The sequence below is a fragment of the Podarcis vaucheri genome (assembly GCF_965113315.1).
Source record: "Podarcis vaucheri genome assembly, chromosome: 13".
Taxonomy (NCBI): Eukaryota; Metazoa; Chordata; class Lepidosauria; order Squamata; family Lacertidae; genus Podarcis; species Podarcis vaucheri.
In genome coordinates this window covers 44,202,997-44,227,979 of record NC_138751.1, presented here as the reverse complement: position 1 = coordinate 44,227,979, position 24,983 = coordinate 44,202,997, and the positions used below count along the sequence as shown (strand labels likewise).

At 49.4% G+C, this 24,983-nt stretch overlaps 1 protein-coding gene across 1 annotated transcript; it reads left to right on the top strand.

The window, feature by feature from the left end:
• Positions 1 to 15,316: 15,316 nt before the first annotated feature.
• LOC309516319 (somatotropin) lies at positions 15,317 to 24,721 on the top strand. Its single transcript, XM_082195128.1, has 5 exons — positions 15,317 to 15,480; positions 18,815 to 18,981; positions 19,369 to 19,485; positions 22,439 to 22,600; positions 24,310 to 24,721. The coding sequence occupies exons 1-5, from the start codon at positions 15,423 to 15,425 to the stop codon at positions 24,508 to 24,510; spliced, it is 705 nt and encodes a 234-aa protein (XP_082051254.1). The 5' UTR covers positions 15,317 to 15,422; the 3' UTR covers positions 24,511 to 24,721.
• The last annotated feature ends 262 nt before the right edge of the window (positions 24,722 to 24,983 follow it).

Below are 24,983 nucleotides of genomic sequence, written 5' to 3'. Positions count from 1 at the left end.
TGCGAGTTCCTGCGGGGTTTTTTCCCTTCCCCCCCTTTTTCTAAGCCGCTAAGCCGCTTATCAACTGATCCGATAAGCCGCTAAAAGCAGCTAAAAGCCGCTAATAGCACTAATCTGCTAATCCGTCAATGGGCTTGCTTTGCAAGACGAAAAAACCGCTAGACGAAGAGAATCACAGAACGGATTCTTTTCGTCTTGCGAGGCACCACTGTAGTTGGAATAATCAGTTTGAAGTTGTTAGGAATGAATAGGACAGTTAAGGAACTAAGATTAAGAAACTGCCAAGAAAAATTAACTGAAACCATAAGCTTGTTCATGCCTATAAAATAAACTTGATTATTTGTTAATGTTAACAACTGTCTGGACTCCGTGTGTACCCGTGAGGAGAAATGGGTTGGTGGCAGCAAAGAAAGCAATCACAGTGCTGGCACAGGGTCCATAGACCGTCAAACGTCTGGGGGCCCTGTGTGATCGCCACACAGGAGAACCTCCCTTGTGCCTTTATTTTTCAAAAGTTGCTCTCCAATAAATTTTTCAAAAGCGATCTTTTAAGCTTTTCAAAATTAAAAAATAGTTCTAAAGCTGATTTATTCTATTTTTGAATTTTTAAATGCGTGTGCCGGTGGGACCTGTAACCAAAAGTTTCCATGTAGAGTTTTGCTGATTTTCCAGTTCTCCTTCCGTCCAGACTTGCCGTGCATTCCACGCCCACTGAGCATGCTCAGTCCACGCTGGGTTCTTTTTGAGTTCCCAACCTTAGGATTCTTTCTGAAAGTTTTTATACCCCATTGTGCACAGCTGGTACCATTTTGGCTCTGCAATAACCACTCATGGCCTGAAAGCCAGAAATGGAGGAGATTGTGTTTCTTTCAGCTTTCTTTCAGAAAAGCGGGGGGGGGGGGGCATGAGAAAACTGTGTGGAAGCTGTCACCATTGTCGGAAACTGTGACTTGAGGCTCACATGAGAGAAGTATAGCAGTGGAGAGAGGAACACATGGAGTCTGGGACATATTGCTAGCTTGTTAGATGGAATCTTGTTTGGCCACCTGGAATGTCTCTTCGAGAGCTTATGGCCACAGCCCCAAAGAGCAGCAGAAGTGTTACTGTGGATGAAGATCCTAGCCCACTCTCTGATGACTCGGAAGTGTGGGGTACTTGCTTCTGAGTGGATTCACTAGAGAGAATAGCTGCAGCCTGCCTGGACCACAAGCTTAACATGAGTCATCAGTGTGATGTAGCAGCGAAAGAAGCTAATGCTGTTCTCCTGGTATGCCCCGGGGAGGACCTTAAGGTCCACAAATGACAACATTTTGGAGGTCCCAAGTCGCAAGGTGGTTAGACTGGTCTCAACTAGGGCCAGGACCTTTTCAGTACTGGCCCCGACTTGGTGGAACGCTCTGTCTCAAGAGACTAGGGCCCTGTGGGACTTGACATCTTTCTGCAGGGCCTGCAAGACAAAGCTGTTCTGCCTGGCCTTCGGTTTGGACTCAGTCTGACCCTTGTGTTTTCCCTCCCTTATGGTTTTGATCTATGGGCTCCTTTTAAAATGAGGCTGCATTTTAAACTGCGTTTTAACCTATATTTTAAATTGGGTTTTTTTTTGGGGGGGGGGTTGGCATATTATGTTTTTACTGAAATTTTATTGGTGTTAGCTGCCCTAGGCCCGGCTCTGGCCGGGGAGGACGGGGTATAATTTTTTTTAATTTTTAAATTTTTTATTAGGCTGCATCAACAGCTTCTGACTGAATCCTGGAATGTCCCATTTTTTGGTCCCTTTTTCGGTCTCTGGCATGAGACAGCCGACTCACACCAGACCGTCAGTCTGAAAGACATCTCGTTTTTTGGTCTCGCTCTCTGCCACAAATCAACTGGCTCGCGCCAGAGCGCCGGACCAAAACACACTTTTTTTTCGGTCTTGCGCTCTCGCACGGATCAGCTGGCTCTCACAAGGGCTCAGGACCAAAACAAAAAAGAGCATTGCAATTTTGATCAGTGGGATGTCGAAGGGTACACATGCTGATGTTCAAAGCAGAGGAGGCCCAAGCCAGAAGGAAACAGTGGCAATTTATAATTACACAACACCCTGGAGAGAACACACTTGAACGGTACCAAAGCCCCTGATGATCTTTTGCTAGGAGTTGGCGGTGCTTCACAGTGTTTCCTCTTGTTTTCGTGTGGTTCACCGAAGCAGATCTCTTTCTTTCCTGTCATCTTGCGTGACTAAATAACTCCCCCATGTGCAGCGGGGAAATGGGTACCTGAGGCGGGGGTGGGGTGGGAGGCAGAAATGTCACACATTCATTCGGGCAAGGCAATGGAAAGGGGACTTTACACAAGCAAGTTTCAGTTCTTTCGGCCACGCCTCACCCCTCCATCGCCATCTTAGCTTTGAGACCCTCGTTGGTCTCTGAGGTTGTACTGGCTCCAAGGACCTTGATCATAGCTGTCAACTTGCAGATTTGAAAATAAGGGACCAGCAGCCTCGAAAATAAGGGATCAGCAGCCAAAATAAGGGATAAACAATTACATTGAGAAAATACATATTTTGTCGCGTGCAAATGGCTTTAGATACCTATTAGGTCCATAAATTACCATATAGCATATATTCAACACAAAAAACAGCAACAATTTGTTGTTGACAAAGCACAGCTGGACATAGAAAGGGCCCCATTACCTTCAGTAGCTTATTTAAGGGACATCATCAATAAAGGACAGCAGAAGGACATGGCACTGGGATAAGGGACTGTCCCGCCAAATAAGGGACACTTGACAGCTATGACCTTGACTGCACGTTCCGTTCAATGGGTGGCGATTTCTTAGCCCTTCAGTGAAAAAGTGTATTAATTCAAAATGGAAAACAGCAAAGAAGCAGAAACCCTGTCAGAAAAACAGACCCAGAACTTCTCCTGTTTCAGCCCTTGTCATGCCTTTCATCCATTTCCCTCCTCCACACTGATATTTTTCCTCCTTTCGGTCTGGTTTGTTGGTTCTAGGGAGGGAGTGAAAATTGTGCACGTTTGCATTTTAATTCCAGCCAACGTAACTGTTTTCTTAATATTTATGTGCCCGGTCATTACCTGCTCCCTGGAAATTAAATCCCACCCACCCTCTCCTCCCTCTCTTGCATGTAATAAGATACAAAGGCAAGGGCCGTGTTTCGATAAACAGATGGATGTCCCCTGCAAGGTGATGAGGGCGGCAAAGATCAGAGCCCCCCCCAACACAACCCACAGTGGTCAAGGGGTCAGCTAAGGATTGTGGGGTTATATCTGCTGACAGGGGGCTCTCCAGCAAGAGACGGAGAGCTGAAACTGGAGGCAGGGCTCACTATCAGAATCAAGCTCTGGCAAACCAGTTTTCAGTCTCTGGGCTCAGTTATTTTATTTACAGATTTATACCCAGCCCTTCCGTGAAAAGGATCCGGGCAGCATGTAAAGGTCTACACAAAAACATCCTCAAACACAACTGTATTTCTCTGAGCATGTGCGTGTTAGAGGTCTTTGTCAGGTACCGTATTTCTCACTCTATAAGACGCACCAGACCATAAGACACACCTAGTTTTTAGCGGAGGAAAACAAGAAACAAGAAAGCAACACAAAGCCTCTTGAGCGAAGAGGGAGGAGCGCTCCCGCTGTGCTCCAGAGGCTTTGCGTGCCGAAGCCAGAAGAGCAAGAGGGATCTCTGCGCACCGATCCCTCTTGCTGTTCTGGCTTCTGGGATAGCTGCGCAGCCTGCATTCGCTCCATAAGACGCACACACATTTCCCCTTACTTTTTAGGAGGAGAAAAGTGTGTCTTATAGAGCGAAAAATATGGTGCTGGCATAAAAAGGGAGACCATCTTTGGATGTGAGCTCAGCATCTTTCCCTCAGTGCTTAAGTCAACGCCACCCAACATACCTCACACTCCCGTGATTGCAATGTTTCCAACAATAAAAATGGCAGCTTCAAGGACCCTGTTCCAAACCCAGCATCGTTCATTTTACAAAATAAATACTGTACTTGGGTATGACAAAAACAAAACAAAAACAAGACAGAAAGAAGGAAATTCCTAATTCCTTTGCAAGCTCTAGAGCTGGCTGAGGAAATATATTATCAGATGACTGTCCAGATTTTGATACTGGTGTGTTTGGCTGTTGCTGCTGTTTTGTTGTCGTTCGTACCAGAGGGACGGCAAACCTGTGGCTTGCTGGACTCCAGCTCCTGTCAGCCCAAGTCAACGTGACCAATGGTCGGATTTTATTTATAAGAATACTTACATACCACTGTATCATTAAAAATATATCCCGGCGGTTTACAACAACTGTTTCCTAGTATTTTGAGAATAATAATAATAATAATAATAATAATAATAATAATAATATATTATTTGTACCCCGCCCATCTGGCTGGGTTTCCCCAGCCACTCTGGGCGGCTTCCACAAAAACCAAAAATACACTAAGATGTCACACATTAAAAACTTCCCTGAACAGGGCTGACTTAAGATGTCTTCTGAATGTCAGATTGTTGTTTATCTCTTTGACATCTGATGGGAGGGCGTTCCACAGGGCGGGTGCCACTACCGAGAAGGCCCTCTGCCTGGTTCCCTGTAGCTTTGCTTCTCGCAATGAGGGAACCGCCAGAAGGCCCTCGGCGCTGGACCTCAGCGTCCGGGCAGAACGATGGGGGTGGAGACGCTCCTTCAGGTATACTGGGCCGAGGCCGTTTAGGGCTTTAAAGGTCAACACCAGCACTTTGAATTGTGCTTCCACCCCACAGATATCAGCTGAAAGGCCATCAACATGGGCTAAAGCATCCCCTACCACTCTCTGGAAACCATTTGGATCCATTAAGTGGCGGGGGCGGACCATCCGAATTGGTCCCACCTCCCTCCAGAGGGGAAGGGTCGCGGAGAAGTCCAGTTGCACCAGGAAGTGATCTGACCATGGCACTTCTCGTATTTCTGTGCCTACTCTCTTCAGACCACCAATAATTTTACAAACCTATTTATAGCACACACACCCAACTTCTTGGGAGGAAATGTGCTCTGACACACATCACCGGCTGCTTTGACTTCCTCGTGCGGCGCTTCCCTCCAGCTCTGATGCGCCTTCTTGAGGTGTAAGTGATCAGAATTTCACAAGGTAGGCTGAACGTGGGCGTTATCCAGCAAAAAACGGATGAACCTGAAAGCAACCCAGCATCGAAAGTGGGGAAAAACACACCCAGATGTTGCTGCCTCTGCGGTTACTGGACACCTGTCCTTGGCAGGGGGGTGATTTTCTCTCCCGCCCCCTCCCCAATGGCTTTCCTAGGAGATGACCTTTGCATGATGCTCAAATGAGGCAAAGCTCAGAGGGGCTTCTGAGAAAAGGCCCACAACTCACCTTGCAAAATCCATGTTTATTAACGGGGGTGACTTTCCTCGAAATGTCATGAACTAGAAGATCCCTGCCCAGGATTGCATAAGCCCCCGTGGGTGTGCTCCTGAGATGTCAGCAACGGATGAGATTGTAGACCACACGCCTGGGGTGAACATTGTCACCATCACGACACAGAGAGTAAAACATTGGTTCAAAATAACTGGAATTTTGATGTTCTGAATGTTCTAGGGGGTTGAGCAGGGCTGGGAATGGTTTGTTTTGTTTCCAAAAGCGATATTGTTTGTATAACTTGTCATGATGGCTTTTTTAAATTTTTTTAAAAAATATTTTTTATTCAGATTTACATTTAACAATTAGAATCAGATACAGGTTATAATCATATACACCTAGGATTCTCTGAATCCCTTGACTTCCCTCCACCCGCCTCCATGGTTTCCATAGTTATTCTTTTCCAACCGCATCATATACTGTTCTCCATATTCCCTTTCAACTCAATTCTTATCATAGTTCTTGTTACATTGCAAGTGTTTTCAAAATCCTGACAATATTTTTAATTGTTTACAGTGTTCTTTTAAGTAACTTATAATTTGCCCTCATTCTTTATTAAATTCATTTCTGATCTTCCTGGTCATTTTCACCATTTCAGCATAGTCCATCATCTTTATTAGTCATTCTTCTCTGGTAGGTACATTATCTTCCTTCCATCTCTGGGCAAGCAACATCCATGCAACTGTTGCAGTGTACATAAACAGTCTTTCCCTTTGTGGAGTGGATTTGTCACAATTCACGCATTTTCCTGAGATCAGTAACAGAAGTCACTCAAACAGAAATATGAGCAGCATTCACTTTTTTTTTCAAAGTCCAAGAACGTCACATAACTGTGTTATTTTCTGTACTGTTGCTGATGTTTCCCTTCCATTGAAATGCACTGACATTAATTATGTAATTAACTGTCAGAGCTGCCACCCAGTCCCAGCTCACATAGGACCAAGTCCGCCAGCGTTCACTTTATAAGAGTCTTTATTAAGTTACAGGTTTCATTTCCGAACTGCAGCGTGCAGCTCTACACCTTCTGCCCTAGGTCGGCGAAGACCCGTCTGAGTCCCCGCCTCTTGCACACCAGCTTAATACCCTAGCCTTGCTCCACCTCCTTCGCCTCTCCCTACGTCTCTGGGTCCTTCTGCCCCCCTGGGCCTCCTCCCTTCTACTCTCCTCTGACGCTGACCCCCCTGATCCTTCTGCCTCCTTGCGGCGGGCTTTGGGACCTGGCTCACTCTCCGGGCTGCTTACTGCTCCAGCTTCCGCTGCATTTGAACTTGGCGCGCGCGCCCAACTCTCTACTTTCCTCTTAACCGTTGCCTCGCTCTCTGAGGAGGGCGTGACCACCCCTGACTCGTGCCCTCCCTCCTGCTGACAGCCTCCGGAACCCGATGCCTGGCTACCTTCCTCCCTGCTGCTCTCAGTCTTGAGCGTGGGTCCCGACTTCCAGCTGCTGCCGCCCTCAGTTATGAGCGTGGGTCCCGACTTCCAGCTGCTACTCTCTGAATCTCCTCTGTTCCCTTCCTCCTGGGGTGTCCCCCCGGATCCCCCCCTTGCTCTGCTCACTGGGGCTCCCTTTTGGGAGTCCTCTGACTCACTGCTTAGGCTTGGAGATCTCGGGTCGTCATCATCACTCATTTTCCCTTCGGATTCCTCCCCCTCGCTCTCTGCTTCCTCCCTTCTCTGCGTCTCTGCTCCTGAACCCCTGACATCCATCCCCCCCTCGAAGCCCCCCCTTCCCCCCTCCCCGCTTTCAGGTGTGGGTGCTGGGTGCTCCATCATCACGGGAGGGAATGCCGGATACAGTTCGCTCCCCGTGGTTGGCCGCCAACTGAAGACCTCCGAGTCTTCCTCCTCGCGGTCGCCGACGTTGACCTGTTCCGCTTCCATCTCTGTACCGCCGTGCTCGAACCCAAGGTCCTCCCCGAACACGTCCATGTCAGTCTCTGCGTCGGTCGCTCGACCTGGCATCTCCAGCCACTTCCGGCGCCATTGCTCCTCCGGTCGATCGTCCCACCAATACGAGGTGTCTGACGCCGAACCCGCCGGCGATCCTTCTGGGGAACGGGTGCTCAGTGCGGGTTCCCCGTCCGAGTCGAATCCATGGAACGTGCTGGAAGAAAGTGTGGGCGTGAACAGCCAGTCGTCGAAGAAGCTCGCTGGCATGGGTCTGTGTGGGAAAAGGGCATGAAACTCGTCCTTGAGCAGGGGTTCCTCCAAAGCGTAGTCTGGCACCCAGCTATTGGCGCTGGCCCGGGTGCCCTCTCTGGCTAGGAGGTATTCGACTCCCTCTTCCCCCCATCTGGAGTCCAAAATCTCCGTGACCTCGTTGATGGGGTCTTGCTGCGTCACCCCTCGCGTCTCCGTCCGCTCCCGGAACGGACTCGGTGCCGTCCCTGGCTCCTGGAATCTGTGAGGTGCCTTGTAGGGAGTGAGCACCGACCTGTGGAACACCGGATGCATTCTGGAACCCTCCGGCAGCACCAGTCGGAAGGCTACCGGGTTGATCTGTGCTTCGACTTGGTACGGACCAATTTGCTTGTGCCCCAACTTCTTCTTGGCTAGTGACCTGGTCGGCACTGCGTGGGCTGCCAACCAGACCCAGTCTCCCACTTGGATCTCTTCGCCAACCCGCCTGTGCTTGTCAGCTTGCACCTTGTAGGCGTGCTTAGCTAGCTCCAGCTGCCGTCTGAGTTGATCGTGTACCGCCTGCAACTCTGACGCGAACGCGTCCGCCGTCTGTGGTTCTCCGTCCCCCACTCTCTCCCGTCCCGGGAAGGTTCTGGGATTCCTCCCATTGTTGGCGAAGAACGGCGTCACCCCTGTGGACACGTGCTTCGTGTTGTTGTAAGCGAACTCGGCGAGCGGCAGGTAATCCACCCAGGTCGCAGGTTGTTGATTGGCATAGCATCTCAGGTACTGCTGCATGATGGCATTGACCCTCTCTGCTTGCCCGTTGGTCTGCGGGTGTCTTGCTGATGCCAGATCGACCTTGACATTTAGAAAACTCATCAGCTTCTGCCAGAAATTCGAGACGAACTGGCGCCCGCGGTCGGACAGGATAGACCGCGGCAGACCATGCACTTTGAACACGTGATCTATGAACAGTTTGGCGGTTTGTTCCGCCGTGGCCACCTTCGCACACGGAATGAAATGTGCCATCTTGGTGAACAAGTCCACCACCACTAGTACAGCTGTCTTGCCTCTCGAGCTGGGTAGATCCGTAACAAAGTCCAGGGCCACCCTCTCCCACGGTTCAAACGGCGTTTGCAGCGGTTCCAGCAGTCCCGCCGGTGGTTTGTGCACCGGTTTGGCCCTCTGGCAGGTGTCGCACCTCGCAACGTAGTCCGCGACTTCCCCTCTCAGTCTGGGCCACCAAAAGTCCCTTGCGACTAATTCCACCGTTTTTTCCGTGCCAAAGTGCCCGGCCGTGGGTGCGTCGTGCAGCTGCTGCAGTACCCTGGCGCGAAGTTCGTCTCCCGGCACGTAGATGGCCCCTTTACGTAAGAGCAAGCCGTCTCGTATCTGGAACTCGTCGCCCTTCGCCGTGCCCTTGTGCACCTCTGCCATCTTCGCCTGCGCGAAGGAGTCGTCCTGCAACGCCCGCCGCACCGCATCCAGGTCTACTGTGGCTGAAGCGCACGCCCACGCTGTTGGCGCGAAGATGTGCATGGCTGCCGCTGGCGTCGCCTCTTCGAGGTATTGGGGTTTGCGGGACAGTGCATCCGCCATGACGTTGGTGTCGCCTGGGACGTACTCTATTCGGAAATTGAAGTCAGCAAAGAACTCCGCCCAACGTATCTGCCTTTGGTTCAGGAACTGAGCCGTGCGCCAGTGCTCCAGATTCTTGTGATCCGTGCAGACCTGCACCGTGTGCTTGGCGCCGATCAGGAAGTGCCTCCACGCCTTGAAAGCTGCATGAATGGCCAGCAACTCCCTGTCCCAGATGGTGTAGTTCTGCTCCGACTTGCTGAGCTTTCTGGAGTAGAACGCTCCCGGCCTCCAGACCCCCTGTGGGTCCCTTTGCAGCAGGACAGCTCCCACTGCTCTATCGGACGCGTCTGTCTCTACCCGCATCGGTCTGCTGGGGTCGATATGCAGCAGTTGCTCTTCCGACGCGAAGAGACGCTTGAGTGCTTGAAAGGACTGCTCCGCCTGCTCCGTCCAGATGAATTTCTTTTTCTTGGAGCTTAGCGTGTCCGTAATGGCCGCCGTCTGCATCGCGAACCCCTTGATAAACTTGCGATAGAAGTTGGCGAAGCCGACAAACCGCTGGACCTCCTTCCGGTTGCGCGGGCTCTTCCAATCCAACACCGCACGAACCTTGGCGCTGTCCATGGCTAGTCCCTTGTCCGACAACTTGTAACCCAAGAAATCCACCTCCGTCGTGTCGAACTGGCACTTCTCCAGTTTGGCGTACAGTCTATGCTGCTGCAGCCTCTTCAGCACCTCCCGAACATCTTGGTCATGGGCTTGCTGCGATTCGGAGAATATCAGGATGTCATCCAGAAAGCAGACGCACTTCTTGTAAAGGAGTCCCGCCAACACATGATGCATGAAAGCTTGGAAACAGTGAGAACCGTTTTGCAATCCAAACGGCATCACTCTGTATTCGTAGGTGCCCAGAGGCGTGAACATGGCTGTCTTCCACTCATCGCCCTCCCTCATGCGGATGAGATTGTACGCACCTCGCAGGTCCAACTTGGTGAACACGCGTCCCTTGCGCACCGTCGCTAGTAGGTCGTCAATCCTGGGCATGGGGAAATCAGAAGGCTTGGTCATCTTGTTTAAGAGGCGAAAATCCACCACCAGTCTTTTTTGGGGCGTGTCTTTCTTCTTCACGAAGAAAACAGGACTGCCCCCTACTGCCCTGGACTCCCGGATGAAACCGCGCTGCAAATTGTGATCTATGAACTGTTTGAGTTCCTGTAATTCGTCCTCAGACATGGAATACAGCTTCCCTTTCGGCAGCGTCGCCCCTGGTAGGAGGTCAATCTTGCAGTCATATTGCCTGTGCGGTGGTAGCTTGTCAGCCTCTTTCTCGCAGAAGACCTCCAGAAAGTCTGCGTATTTGTGGGGGACTGCTTGCAACGTTCCCAACTGCAGTTGTGATTCCTCCTCCTCTCCCTCCTGTCTGGGCAGGATGCAGTGTTCTGCGCAATAAGAGGAGCCGAAGATCAGCTGTCTCTGGTACCAAGCCAGTGTCGGACTGTGCCTGTCCAGCCAACTCATGCCCAACACAATGGGCGTGTCCGACAGTTGGGTGACATTAAAACTGATGACTTCCCTGTGGTTGCCAAGGCGCATCACCATCGGTGGCGTTTGCTTCACCACCTGCCCCCCTAGCAACTCTCTGCCATCCACTGTGACGACTTGCAGGGGCAGAGTGGCAGGCAGTAGCTGTATAGCGTGCTGCTCCACAAAATCCTGCGCTATAAAGTCTGCGTTGCTTCCAGAATCCACAGAAAGCGGCACTTCGATAGTGACGCCATCGGGTAGCTGGAGAGATGCTGTGAGCTGCACTACTGGTTTGGGTGGGAGGGGGTCCGTGGGTTGCAAGATCGCTGGGGACTGCTTCACTGATGCGTCTGGCTGGGCCCCAGTGCCTCTGTCTCCAGCCAGACATCGTCGTTTCCCTGCTGTGGTTCTCCTTGCTGCGTTGCTGCAGTCACCATTGCTGAGGCTGCAGTGTGCTTGTGGAGCCTCCGGGGACACTCTTTCGCCAAATGGCCTGGATCCTCGCAGATGTAACACTTCCTGTTCCCTCTAGGAGGCTTCGCTTTCACTGCTGTCGGTGCTTGGGCTCTGGCTGCTGACTGAGCCCTTGCACCTCCAACCTCCATCGGTTCCCCTCCCCCTCCAGGCGGAGGTGTGGATTGCGCACGCGCTGCTTCTCTTGGAATGAAAGAGAAACTTCTCGCTGCTTCGCGCCCTCCACGTCCTTCATCTCTGCACCATGGACGTTCTTCCAGCCTCACCCCCACAGTCAGCGCCCTTTGGACCACCTCCTGCGTGCTTCGGGGCCTCTCCCCCCTTGCAATCTCATCCTTGACCGCAGAGCTTAGACCCTCCCAGAACAGGTCTCTGACAGGGGGCGAATCCCGGTCCCACTCTAAGGCACTGACCAGCGCAAAAAAGCGGGCGTGGTACTGCCGGACGCTTGCCCTCCCTTGTTTTAGTCCATGAATCTCCCGTCGGGCAAGATCCACATCAATAGTAGACAAAAAACACGCATCCATCGCTTTGATAAAGGCATCTGCATTCTGAAGCGCCGGATCTTTATCCCTCCACAAATTGCGTAGCCACGCTTTAGCATCCCCATGCAAATGGGATAGTATGAACCCCACTTTCTCTTCCTCATCTCTAAAGTCTTTTGCCAGCAGTTGCAGTGCGCACATTACGTCTGCTCGAAAATTGGGGTACTGTTGTAAATTCCCATCGAAGTGAGCCACAAGCCCTCCTGCTCTCCGTGCCAACCCAACCCCCTCCGGTCTGGGTCCTGGCTGCCCGTGTTTAACCCATGCTTCAAACCTGGCGTGGAGATCTCTGTAGGCGGCTGCCGCATCCTCCTCCCTCTTCTTGGATGCCAGTACCTCCGCGTTCAATTGGGTAACTGCCTGTTGCAGCGCTGCAACTGTCTCTGCTTCCGTCATCTCTGCTAACCGTCGTGAGCTTGCTCCCAAACACCGATCCCCTCCTCCAGCTGCCTCTCTCTCCGCTGCGAGATATCAGGTGTCCGAAGCTTTTGAGAGACGGGTCTTACTGTCAGAGCTGCCACCCAGTCCCAGCTCACATAGGACCAAGTCCGCCAGCGTTCACTTTATAAGAGTCTTTATTAAGTTACAGGTTTCATTTCCGAACTGCAGCGTGCAGCTCTACACCTTCTGCCCTAGGTCGGCGAAGACCCGTCTGAGTCCCTGCCTCTTGCACACCAGCTTAATACCCTAGCCTTGCTCCACCTCCTTCGCCTCTCCCTACGTCTCTGGGTCCTTCTGCCCCCCTGGGCCTCCTCCCTTCTACTCTCCTCTGACGCTGACCCCCCTGATCCTTCTGCCTCCTTGCGGCGGGCTTTGGGACCTGGCTCACTCTCCGGGCTGCTTACTGCTCCAGCTTCCGCTGCATTTGAACTTGGCGCGCGCGCCCAACTCTCTACTTTCCTCTTAACCGTTGCCTCGCTCTCTGAGGAGGGCGTGACCACCCCTGACTCGTGCCCTCCCTCCTGCTGACAGCCTCCGGAACCCGATGCCTGGCTACCTTCCTCCCTGCTGCTCTCAGTCTTGAGCGTGGGTCCCGACTTCCAGCTGCTGCCGCCCTCAGTTATGAGCGTGGGTCCCAACTTCCAGCTGCTACTCTCTGAATCTCCTCTGTTCCCTTCCTCCTGGGGTGTCCCCCCGGATCCCCCCCTTGCTCTGCTCACTGGGGCTCCCTTTTGGGAGTCCTCTGACTCACTGCTTAGGCTTGGAGATCTCGGGTCGTCATCATCACTCATTTTCCCTTCGGATTCCTCCCCCTCGCTCTCTGCTTCCTCCCTTCTCTGCGTCTCTGCTCCTGAACCCCTGACATTAACGATTACATAATTGTGTTCATATTGAAGATGTCATTGTGTTCTCATTGTGTTGTATTTTTAGTAGTGAACCAACCTGTGATCTTCAGATGAAGGGCAGTATACAAATTTTAATAATGGTGATGATGATTTAGGTTTTAGCAGAAGCCAAACTGTAGCACAATGGAAACAGTGCTGACAAAGAGGAATACAGGACAGGATTGAAATCATGGCCCCCTTACATCCCGAGAAACTACACATGGGATTGCAATCATGCTGTTCCTAATGAATTGGCTGTTATGCTATGTTGTGTGTTTGTGTGTATATTCAACACAACTGCCTGCATGTTGAATTTCTCTTCAAAGGCATGGCCATGAGCTCCTGCACTTCACAGTTTATCACAAAAAAAGGTAAAGGGACCCCTGACCATTAGGTCCAGTCGTGGCCGACTCTGGGGTTGTGGCGCTCGTCTCGCTTTATTGGCCGAGGGAGCCGGAGTACAGCTTCCGGGTCATGTGGCCAGCATAACTAAGCCGCTTCTGGCAAACCAGAGCAGCACACGGAAATGCCGTTTACCTTCCTGCCAGAGCTGTATCTATTTATCTACTTGCACTTTGACGTGCTTTCGAACTGCTAGGTTGGCAGGAGCAGGGACCAAACAACAGGAGCTCACCCGGTCATGGGGATACGAACCACTGACCTTCTGATCGGCAAGTCCTAGGCTCTGTGGTTTAACCCACAGCGCCACCCGCGTCCCAGTTTACCACTACACCACTGCAAAAAAGAACTCACCTCATTGGTGTCCACAGGAGCATCAACAATCTCCGTCTTTCAGTCCCATTCCTTCCAGTTCCTAGATGTGTTCCCCTGGGAGCTGTCACTGCTGAGACCCAGCAGTCTATTTGGGTACGAACAGTATTACAGATGACTTTATCACTACAGGTGTACTCCATTGTTTCTTGAGACAGATGGATGCCAACAACACCAACAACTGACCACCATGTTTAAAAAGAAGCTCCATCTTTGAAAATCTCCATGCAGACTCTCTCGCCAGTGTGGTGCATGCTCTAGTTATCTCCCGCTTGGACTACTGCAATGCGCTCTATGTGGGGCTACCTTTGAAGGTGACCCGGAAACTGCAACTAATCCAGAATGCAGCAACTAGACTGGTGACTGAGAATGGCTGCTGAGACCATATAATACCAGTCCTGAAAGACCTACTGGTACATTGGCTCCCAGTATGTTTCTGAGCACAATTCAAAGTGTTGGTGCTGACCTTTAAAGCCCTAAACAGCCTCGGCCCAGTATACCTGAAGGAGCATCTCCAACCCCATCGTTCAGCCCAGACACTGAGATCCAGTGCCAAGGGCCTTCTGGTGGTTCCCTCCCTGCGAGAAGTGAGGTTACAGGGAGCCAGGCAGAGGGCCTTCTTGGTGGTGGTGCCTGCCCTGTGGAATGCCCTCCCATCAGATGTCAAGGATATAAACAACTATCTGACTTTCAGAAGACATCTAATGGCAGCCCTGTTTAGTGAAGTTTTTAAGGATTGATGTTCTATCATGCTTTTATATTCTTTTGGGAGCCACCCTGAGTGGCTTGGGAAACCCAGCCAGATGGGTGGGGTAATAATAATAATAATAATAATAATAATAATAATAATAATAATGCCCCTGTAGTCCCCACCTAGCAAGAGAAATTTGGTACAACAATCATGTATGCCAACAACAGAATCTAGTTCCAATTGTCAACAACCAGGTAAAAAGGTAAAAGGTAAAGGGACTCCTGACCATTAGGTCCAGTCGTGACTGACTCTGGGGTTGCGGTGCTCATCTCACTTTACTGGCAGAGGGAGCCGGCGTACAGCTTCCGGGTCATGTGGCCAGCATGACTAAGCCGCTTCAGGCAAACTAGAGCAGTGCATGGAAACACTGTTTACCTTCCCGCCAGAGCGGTACCTATTTATCTACTTGCACTTTGACGTGCTTTCGAACTGCTAGGTTGGCAGGAGCAGGGGCCGAGCAACAGGAGCTCACCCCATCACGGGGATTCAAACCGCCGACCTTCTGATTGGCAAGTCCTAGGCTCTGTGGTTTAACCCACAGTGCCACCCACGTCCCCAACAACCAGGTACAAACAGTCAAATCCAACATTCACCTAGGCCGGAGGTCTCTAGCAAGGAAGATGGTGGAATTTTTGCTGGGCATTGTGACACCCCACCACCTGATCGCAAGCCTATTTTGGCGGTGTACCAACAGCCTATGTGGACACAGCTGAGATCAGGTTGTCCTAACTCATCTGCCCAGGTGTTGATGATGCAGGTCAACACCCTTGTTGTTGCCAACTGACATGGATAGCCTCTACATATATGCATCTGCATGTGCTGGTTAGCAAACGCAAGCATGGATTTACGCATCCGATCAATAAACATTATATGCTTGGCGTATAAGTATGGCTCAGGTGGGGCATTAAGTAGTACTGATGAGAGGAAAACTGCCTTCAAACATCTCAGTGATTTGCCAGCGGGACATGGATTCAGGTATGCTTTTGCATGTTAAGAAGAGGGAGGTTGCCATATTTCTGAACGAAAGGGATTCTGCGTCCTTTATAACAGCAAGTTCTGCAGAAATCCAATGGGTGCAGATTTCCTCATGGGGATAATGTTCACCTGTTACATTTTGGCTGGTTGGGCAGCTGCTAAAGTTATGGAAATCTCTGTGCATCAGAAAGGTGGCAATCCAAGTTAAGATGATATCTGGGAATTAGCTGCTGCTTTGATGGATGTCGTTCTCTGTGCTAATATTAAGCAAATTCGTAACATTGGGTTTTGTGATACCAGGAGCAAAATGAGATCCAGCAATCTTGGAGGGCAGGGCAGGGGATCCTGTCATGCAAATAGGTACAACTGTCAGGTAAGTAAGAATTCAACATGCTTAACAAGCTAAGTGATGAAACATGGACTGTACGTGGGTGACATGCTTTGGAAGTCTAAATCCTCCCCACTCCAGCTATCAGCCCAGTGGCTCCTGTGCCCAATTTGACAAGCTTGGGGGGAAGGGGAAGAAAACTGCTGCCATTCAAACTGCTGCTATGCCTTCAAACCATCTTAACCCTGAGATTAAGAGCCTCCTGCTCCACCAGTTGAGCTACGCTTACTCCCAAGTAGTGAGTTTGGAGACTTCTGTCAGAAATAAAAACAAGGACAGGGATTGCCACAATTCATGCATTTTCCTGAGATCAGTAACAGAAGTCACGAAATACGAGCAGTACTTAATTTATTTATTTTTTACGGTAAGAACATCACATAACTGTTATTTTCTGCACTGTTGCTGGTGTTTTTCTTCCATTGAAATGCACTGAAATTAATTATGTAATTAACGATATAATTAATTGTGTTCATATTGTTTTATTATGTATTTTGTGTTCTCACTGTGTTGTATTTTTATGTGGTGAACCAACCTGTGATCTTCAGATGATGGGTAAATTTTACAAATTTTAATGATGATGATGATGATTTAGGTTTTAGCAGAAGTCAAACTGTAGCACAATTGAAACAGTACTGACAAAGAGGAATACAGGACAGGAGTGAAATCATGGCCTCCTTACATCCCGAGAAACTACACACAGGATTGCAATCATGCTGTTCCTAACAAATTGGCTGTAATGCTATGTTGTGTGTTTGTGTGTGTATTCAACACAACTGCCTACATGTTGAATTTCTCTTCAAAGGCATGGCTATGAGCTCCTGCACTTCACAGTTTACCACTTTGTTGTTGTTGTTGTTTAGTCGTTTAGTCGTGTCCGACTCTTCGTGACCCCATGGACCAGAGCACGCCAGGCACTCCTGTCTTCCACTGCCTCCCGCAGTTTGGTCAAACTCATGCTGGTAGCTTCGAGAACACTGTCCAACCATCTCATCCTCTGTCGTCCCCTTCTCCTTGTGCCCTCCATCTTTCCCAACATCAGGGTTTTTTCCAGGGAGTCTTCTCTTCTCATGAGGTGGCCAAAGTATTGGAGTCTCAGCTTCAGGATCTGTCCTTCCAGTTAGCACTCATTGAGCTGATTTCCTTAAGAATGGATAGGTTTGATCTTCTTGCAGTCCATGGTACACCACTGCAAAAAAGAACTCACCTCATCTTGAAAAGTGATAGTAAGGGCACCTCGAGAGTCAGGCAATGATTCTGAAGGGAAGATTGGGGCGTGCTTGGGAAACATCCATCCCCTGCTGTCTGCATGCACCAATGACTGCTTCCATTTTGCTCTCGTTTTCCCCATTCGTTTTGCTCCACACCAAACATCAGACAAGGTGCAGGCTGCTTGTTTCAAATGCCAGCTCCCCAGCAGAGAGGCAGACTACTTGCACCATGTACATTGCAGCTGCTTACTTGAGTCCCCAACATTTCTAGCTGAAAGATCTCTTGCAGAAGGTCTCAGAAAGGTGACTAACAATTCAGTGCAGGTGGGCTGTTAAGACCATAGGTCTGACCAGTGGCGTAGCGTGGGTTGTCAGCACCCGGGGCAAGGCAAGTAATTTGCGCCCCCTAACCCGTGGATTTGCGCCCACTAACCCTAACCCGCAAATGTTGCGCCCGGTGCGGCCGGCCCCCCCTGCACCCCCCACGCTACGCCACTGGGTCTGACCAGGTATAAGGTATTTGTCTTTCCCAGCAAATCTTGCTTCTAGTTTAGAGCCCAAATACCGGGGTGAGGGTGCCAGAAGGTGGCTGCCTAGATTTGCCTTTCTAATCTATTTGAAGAAATAATAGAAAAGGTGAGTTGGAATACAACCTCCAACCCGCCTGCCTATGCCAGCAGCAAGAACTGGCAAGAATTATTTTGCCAAACCTGCCCCCATCCCAAAGGAGGATAACTATCTCACCTGGGCATATGTTGAGCAGTCAATAACTGCATTAAATGCCATGGCTTGCTCTGGAAGAACGCTGGGAGGGCTCACACTTTACTAAATGTATATTTCTCCAAAAAAGACGGTTGTGCGGTTCAGAGGCAACTCTCAGTGGTATAACCAGGTAACAGAAAACAGTCCGGGTTTAGCAAAGTTTAGTTTAATTCGCTCAAAAAGAAGCTATGACCTTGTAAGGTCACTGTAAAAGTAAAGGGACCCCTGACTATTAGGTCCAGTTGTGACCGACTCTGGGGTTGCGGCGCTCATCTTGCTTTATTGGCTGAGGGAGCCGGCGTACAGCTTCCGGGTCACGTGGCCAGCATGACTAAGCCGCTTCTGACGAACCAGAGCAGCACACGGAAACGCTGTTTACCTTCCCGCTGTAGCGGTACCTATTTATCTACTTGCACTTTGACGTGCTTTCAACTGCTAGGTTGGCAGGAGCAGGGACCGAGCAACGGGAGCTCACCCAGTTGCGGGGATTTGAACCGCCGACCTTCTGATCGGCAAGTCCTAGGCTCTGTGGTTTAACCCACAGCCCCGCCCGCATCCCTAAGGTCATTGTAGAAGAAGTGAAATCGGAGCTCTATAGCAGCTCAAATTTTATAACCTTTAACTTTGCTCACTTGAAAAGGCGATGTGACTCTCCAGACATCAATGAACTCCAGCACCCATCATCCTTGATTGCTGGCAACATGGGCTGGGGCTGGTGAGAGTTGAAGTCATATCACATCTTGAGAGCCACAGATTCCCCATCGCTGTTTTTACAGGTTGATTATAAGGCTTTTCAGAGATGATCTACCTAGACTGGAGCTCGGCTTTAGCAGAATATATCAAATTGCAAGATTTGCACAAAGCATGGATTTAAAGGAGCTGCTTAGGTGTCGCGTTGCTTCTTTCAATTATGTTGCACGCATTGCAAAGGACTCTCCTTTGATCTGAGAATCTCAGCCTCCATCTTCTTTTGCAGCTTCCAGACCTTCTTCTCTGTTTGTCATTGCACTGACTATCTTGGCCCTGCAATGGCCGAAGGGAACAACGGCCTTTCCCACAATGCCCCTCTCCAGCCTGTTTGCCAACGCAGTTATAAGGGCACAGCATCTTCACCTGCTTGCAGCTGACACCTTCAAGGAGTTTGTGAGTAATAGGACTCAGCTTTACAGCTGCAAATAAAACGTTTTGAACGTGTTGGATAGTGCAGTATACAAATGTGACAGTAGATGGCGACAGTGAGCTATGCCAAATTCTGTGTCTTTTTCCAAACGTTTTTTTAAAAAGCGGTTTTTTATATGTGTGTAGATTCCACCATAGTGTACTATTCAGAAATGCATCCATTTGGTTTCTATATCATCATTCCTTCTGAACAAGGGCGGCTGGCTGCCACTCAGGCATAATTATAACTTGGCTTGGCAGCCCCTTATCCAGCTTCTACTTCACCTTTGCTCCTGGCTAAACAGTGGATGGAGGAAGCAGCCCTCATAGCATTTTGTGGCTTTTGTTTTTTGTTTGTTTGTTTGTTTACAGGAACGTTCCTACATCTCAGAAGCCCAGAGGTACTCCAACAAAAACTCTCAGTCTTCGTACTGTTATTCCGAAACCATCCCTGCGCCCACAGGGAAGGACGATGCCCAGCAAAGAACAGTAGGTTGCCTCCCTTGTTGCCTTATTTTATGGAATTAGCAAAACAACAACAAATCTATGGTTACGTGAAACATACTCAATAAACACACAAGACGTAACCGGCTGCACTTTTGAATAAATAAGGTATGCTATTCATTGTATCAAATTGTAGATTTCAACGGAAAAAGCAGAAGACCCAGGGGGTCAGTTCATTCTATAGTCCGTTCATGCCTAAGGTCCATACATGTATAAGTGCCTATTCCACCTGTATGTTCATAGAGTCCAATAATCCACATGAAGGGTTGTTACAGTTCCACCGAATCCTTTCACAGAGTCTAAAATTAATTTAAATAAATCCATCCTGGTTTGAAATGCAGAATACTTGGGAGTAGGAACAAAACCTAGACCTAGATTTAATAATCGAGATTCCTCTGGTTTTTAAAGTTTTATCAGACAAGTTAACCACTAAAGTGGTATCTCGATGTTCAGGAATTATTTCCTCCGATAAGATGCGCCATTTGGAAAAAGACTGGTACGTTTGACCAGATCTAAGTTCTCTGTCTTCATCTGATCCATCTTGTGTGTTTATTGAATATTTTATGGAATGGCTGCATCAAGGTGCAAAATCTGGAATTTCCGTGTTTTGTGTGTTTAGCTTCTCATTGTCCCACTTGGCGAACAGTGGGGCAGCTCCCAACTTCTGCAACAATACTTTACAATCCCATTTTCTCTCCAGCTGCCATCTGAACATAACTTGTCCCAAACAACGTAACTATTCCATCACTGAGGAAGGAATGTTCCCAGCCATTTGTGCCCATTGAGAGAATGCCCTCCGCCAGCTTTATAAGCATCATCTGGCATTCACTACTCTTTAGCAAGTTATCAAGGGCGCTTCCTGACAACCTCGTTCCGGAGCAATCTTATTTGTTTGCAGAGAACCTAGATGCCTACTGTTTAAGGAGCATCCATTCTGACTTTTTTGAGGGTAGGTTAGATGATGTTGCATCAAGGCAAGCCTTATTCCACCCTTTCCAGTGGTTTCCCCTTCACTTTCCTTCCTGCAGAAAAAAATCAGATTCAGAAGCAGTTTTGTTGCGCAGACCAACTACTAAATTAGCCGGTATGCAATTGAATCCCACTCGAGCAAATGGCTCCAGGTATACTTCAATTAAATGTAAGGGTTTCCTGGAATAGGGCTGGGAAAGTCCTCTGCCCAAGTCCTTAAGAGGTACCTTTAGGTCATGGGCTTAAGCTAGACATGGCATTTGGGAGATCTTCTTCTTCTTCTTCTTCTTCTTCTTCTTCTTCTTCGAGGAAAGTATTAGTAGCAGTGCAAGGAAAGAAATCCGATTGGAACTAAGATTTTGAGGGTGTTTGACATCTGGGAGTTTGACACCACAGGTTTCCCCACCCCTACTGTACATCTTCTGGAGGTGGTGCCCTTATTTAGGTTGACGTTTGGTCTCAAGGACGGAAAAAGTATAATAATTAGTATACCATTATCTAGGGATGTGGGTGGCGCTGTGGGTTAAACCACAGAGCCTAGGACTTGCCTATCAGAAGGTCGGCGGTTCAAATCCCTGCAATGGGGTGAGCTCCTGTTGCTCGGTCCCTGCTCCTGCCAACCTAGCAGTTCAAAAGCACGTCAAAGTGCAAGTAGATAAATAGGTACCGCTCCAGTAGGAAGGTAAACGGCATTTCCATGCACTGCTCTGGTTCGCCAGAAGCGGCTTAGTCATGCTGGCCACATGACCCGGAAGATGTACGCCGACTCCCTCGTCCAATAAAGCGAGATGAGCACCGCAACCCCAGAGTCGGTCACGACTGGACCTAATGGTCAGGGGTCACTTAACCTATTAGTAGCAGTGCAAGGAAAGAAATCCGATTGGAACTAAGATTTTGAGGGTGTTTGACATCTGGGAGTTTGACATCACAGGTTTCCCCACCCCTGCTGTACATCTTCTGGAGGTGGTGCCCTTATTTAGGTTGACGTTTGATGCTCAAGGACAGGAAAAGTCTAATAATTACTACACCGTTATCTACCTTGTTATTGGGTTGGATGGAGAGGGCTGTAAGTACAAAGAGGCACACATTGAACCCAGGGCACAGCATTCCCTCTCAAACCATTTCCTTGATCCAACCCAACATTTGTTGCTCTAATGCAGGGGTTTGCAACCTTTAAGACAAAAAGAGCCACTTGGACCCGTTTCCGAAGAAAAAACAACTGGGAGCCGCAAAACTCGTCATTATAAAAATAACTTTTTTGTCACTTTTTTATTATTTCTTTGTTTGACCCCTCAGAATTACTCCTCCTCATAGAAATAAACGTTAAATTAGCAAGTTACCTTTTTGTGTGTGTGTGTTCTTCACTCCCCTTCAAAACAGTGACCAGCGTACATGCCCCCTTTCAATGCAGTGACCAGCGTACATGCCCCTTACAATGTAGCGGGCGGGTGGGAAGGTGACGTCAGGACGGTGCGTGACTGACGCACGCACCGCCCCCATGCGACGTCACAGCCAGTACAGCGCCCTCCACAGTGGGGAGTGTCGGGGCGCACAATGCGCCTCCTCCCCTCGCTAGTATCCGCCCCGGAGCCGCGGCAAAGGTGTAAAAGAGCCACATGCGGCTCCGGAGCCGGGGGTTGCAGACCCCTGCTCTAATGGAAACACAGGGGCTCCAAACCGCATCAGTTTCATCCACCAATGTGATCAGTGGTCAAGGATGGGAGCTGTCGTCAAGAAGGCCATAGATTCCCCACCCCTGATGTACAGGTTCAGGTTTTGGCGAGTCCTCCAGGGAACGAATCCCAAGGTTGTGGGGCCACCACAACGTTTGCTTGTGCAAAGCTGGTATGGCACAGAGATGGCGTACTTAAGAGAGTGTCTTCAGTCTTGAAGGCTATGATGGGAGGGAAATGAGGGGCTCATTATGGTTCTTTTTAACACTGGCCTCTTTGTTTATTTTCCCTTCAAGGACATGGAGCTGCTCAGGTTTTCGCTGACTCTCATTCAGTCCTGGCTAGGCCCTGTACGGTTCCTAAGCAGGGTCTTCACTAATAGTCTGGTCTTTGGGACTTCGGACAGAGTGTATGAAAAACTCCAAGACTTGGAAGAAGGCATCCAGACTCTTATGAGGGTAAGCCATCTGTTCCCAAGGGGCAAGCAGCTGCCTTTGAGTGAAGCTACAGTTCTAATCACCCTACTAACCATGACGACTGTGTGCTAACTCCCAATATTGGGGACAAGATGCCTCTGAACTCCAGTTGCTGAAGAATGCAAGTTGTGCTCATGTGAGCTTCTCTTTTGGCCTCACCCAACAAGGCATTTGGGACACGGGTGGCGATGTGGGTTAAACCTCAGAGCCTAGGACTTGCCAATCAGAAGGTTGGCAGTTCGAATTCCCGCGACGGGGTGAGCTCCCGTTGCCCCATCCCTGCTCCTGCCAACCTAGCAGTTCGAAAGCATCTCAAAGTGCAAGTAGATAAATAGGTACCGCTCCGGCGGGAAGGTAAATGGCATTTCCATGCGCTGCTCTGGTTTGCCAGAAGCGGCTTAGTCATGCTGGCCACATGACCCGGAAACTGTACGCCGGCTCCCTCGGCCTTTAAAGCGAGATGAGCGCCGCAACCCCAGAGTTGGCCACGACTAGACCTAACAGTCAGGGGTCCCTTTACCTTTACTAACAAGGCATTTAAAGCTCTCAACTTGCAATTAAGCCACATTTGGGGGAAAGCCAGAAACAGTAACTGCTGCTGAGTCCCGCATTGCTGTTGCTGCATCTCAACCCATCCATTGCAGAACTGCCTTTGCAAGGCCTCTTACTCAATTTTGCAGCCAAGCTGAGAAGTACCTATAGCAGGCTTCCTCAACCTCAGCCCTCCAGATGTCTTGAGACTACAATTCCCAGCATCCCTTACCACTGGTCCTGCTAGCTAGGGATGATGGGAGTTGTAGGCCAAAAAACATCTGGAGGGCCGAGGTTGAGGAAGCCTGACCTAGAGATAGGCTTCAAATGCTTGCCAATAGACACCTTCCACCTGTCTTCTCCCATTCCAGGTTCTGCATGCAAGCCTCTGCCCACCTACAACACAGGGCAGTGGTTGTTGTAATTAGTCATGAAGCAAATGGTGGGAAATTTTCAAAATCTCCCAAGTTTGGGATTTGGGGCCATGTTTCCTAATAATAATAATAATTTATATATACCCCGCACATCTGGCTGGGTTTCTCCAGCCACTCTGGGCGGCTCCCAACAGAATATTAAAAGCACAATTAAACATCAGAGCTGTTCCACCAGGCCTTTGGTCAGGGCGCAGCCTGACTCCCTCCTTTGGCAATCTTTACAAAACTTTAGTTTATGGTTGCCATCAATTTTGATTTTAATTAATTTTTATAATGTTTTTATAATGTTGCACTATTTTAGTGTTGTTAGCCGCCCTGAGCCCGGCTTCGGCTGGGGAGGGCGGGATATAAATAAAATTTTTTATTATTATTATTATTATTATTATTATTATTATTATTATTATTATCATCAAACATTAAAAACTTCCCTAAACAGAGCTGCCTTCAGATGTCTTCCAAAAGACAAATAGTTGTTTATTTCCTTGACATCTGATGGGTGTTCCACAGGGCGGGTGCCACCACCAAGAAGGCCCTCTGCCTGGTTCCCTGTAGCTTCACTTCTCGCAGCGTGGGAAGCAGCAGAAGGTCCTTGGAGCTGGACCTCAGTGTCCAGGCTGAACGATGGGAGAGGAGACGCTCCTTCAGGTATTCTGGGCTGAGGCCATTTAGGGCTTTCAAGGTCCGTCGTAGTACCTTTCCCATTTGCAAGAGCGTATTTTCCCACAGGAGCTGGAGGACGGGAGCTCACGGGGTGCCCAGCTGCTCAGACCCACCTACGACAAATTTGACGTCAACCTCCGGAGCGAAGACGCTCTGCTGAAAAACTACGGCCTTCTGTCCTGCTTCAAGAAGGACCTGCACAAGGTGGAGACCTACCTGAAAGTGATGAAGTGCCGGCGCTTCGGGGAACTTAACTGCACTATCTGAGGGCAGAAGAGATCTACCTCTCCCTTCGGTCCCATTTCCCAAAGCCTGAAGTTAGTGCGCTGCCGATACCTCTGCTGTGACCTCGTGTGTGCGTGTGAGGAAACCCTGGGTCAAGTCAAGAGCAAAATGTCGTGCATTCTGTAGCTCTGAGGCTTGCAAGGACCCTCTGCGCTTCTTTGTACTTGTAACAATAAATGCAGTTTTGCCTCTAGCTCCATTCAGACGTTGTTATTTGTATTGGATCAACTCAGATAGGCCTTTGCGAGCGAGGGGGGCTCTTTACCCTTGTCCCCATCAGGTTTATTTCCAACTGTGAAGGCCTGAAAGTGGGGGAGACTCTTCTAAGCATGCTCCATTGAACCTCCCCTACAGTCAGGAACCTTGTGTTAAGTGGGTTCTCGACTGTGCGTGTTCTAAGGGTGTGTCCTTAGAAACCCCCTTTCACCTTTCTTTTTAAAAATTTTTAAATAAAT

Excerpts from the sequence above, each read along its gene's own strand:
- LOC309516319 (XM_082195128.1), top strand. The coding sequence starts at position 15,423 with ATGAGAGGAAAACTGCCTTCAAACATCTCAGTGATTTGCCAGCGGGAC. Across the intron at positions 15,481-18,814 it reads CCAGCGGGACATGGATTCAG|CTTCCAGACCTTCTTCTCTG; the intron begins GTATGCTTTTGC and ends CTTCTTTTGCAG. Across the intron at positions 22,601-24,309 it reads GCATCCAGACTCTTATGAGG|GAGCTGGAGGACGGGAGCTC; the intron begins GTAAGCCATCTG and ends ATTTTCCCACAG.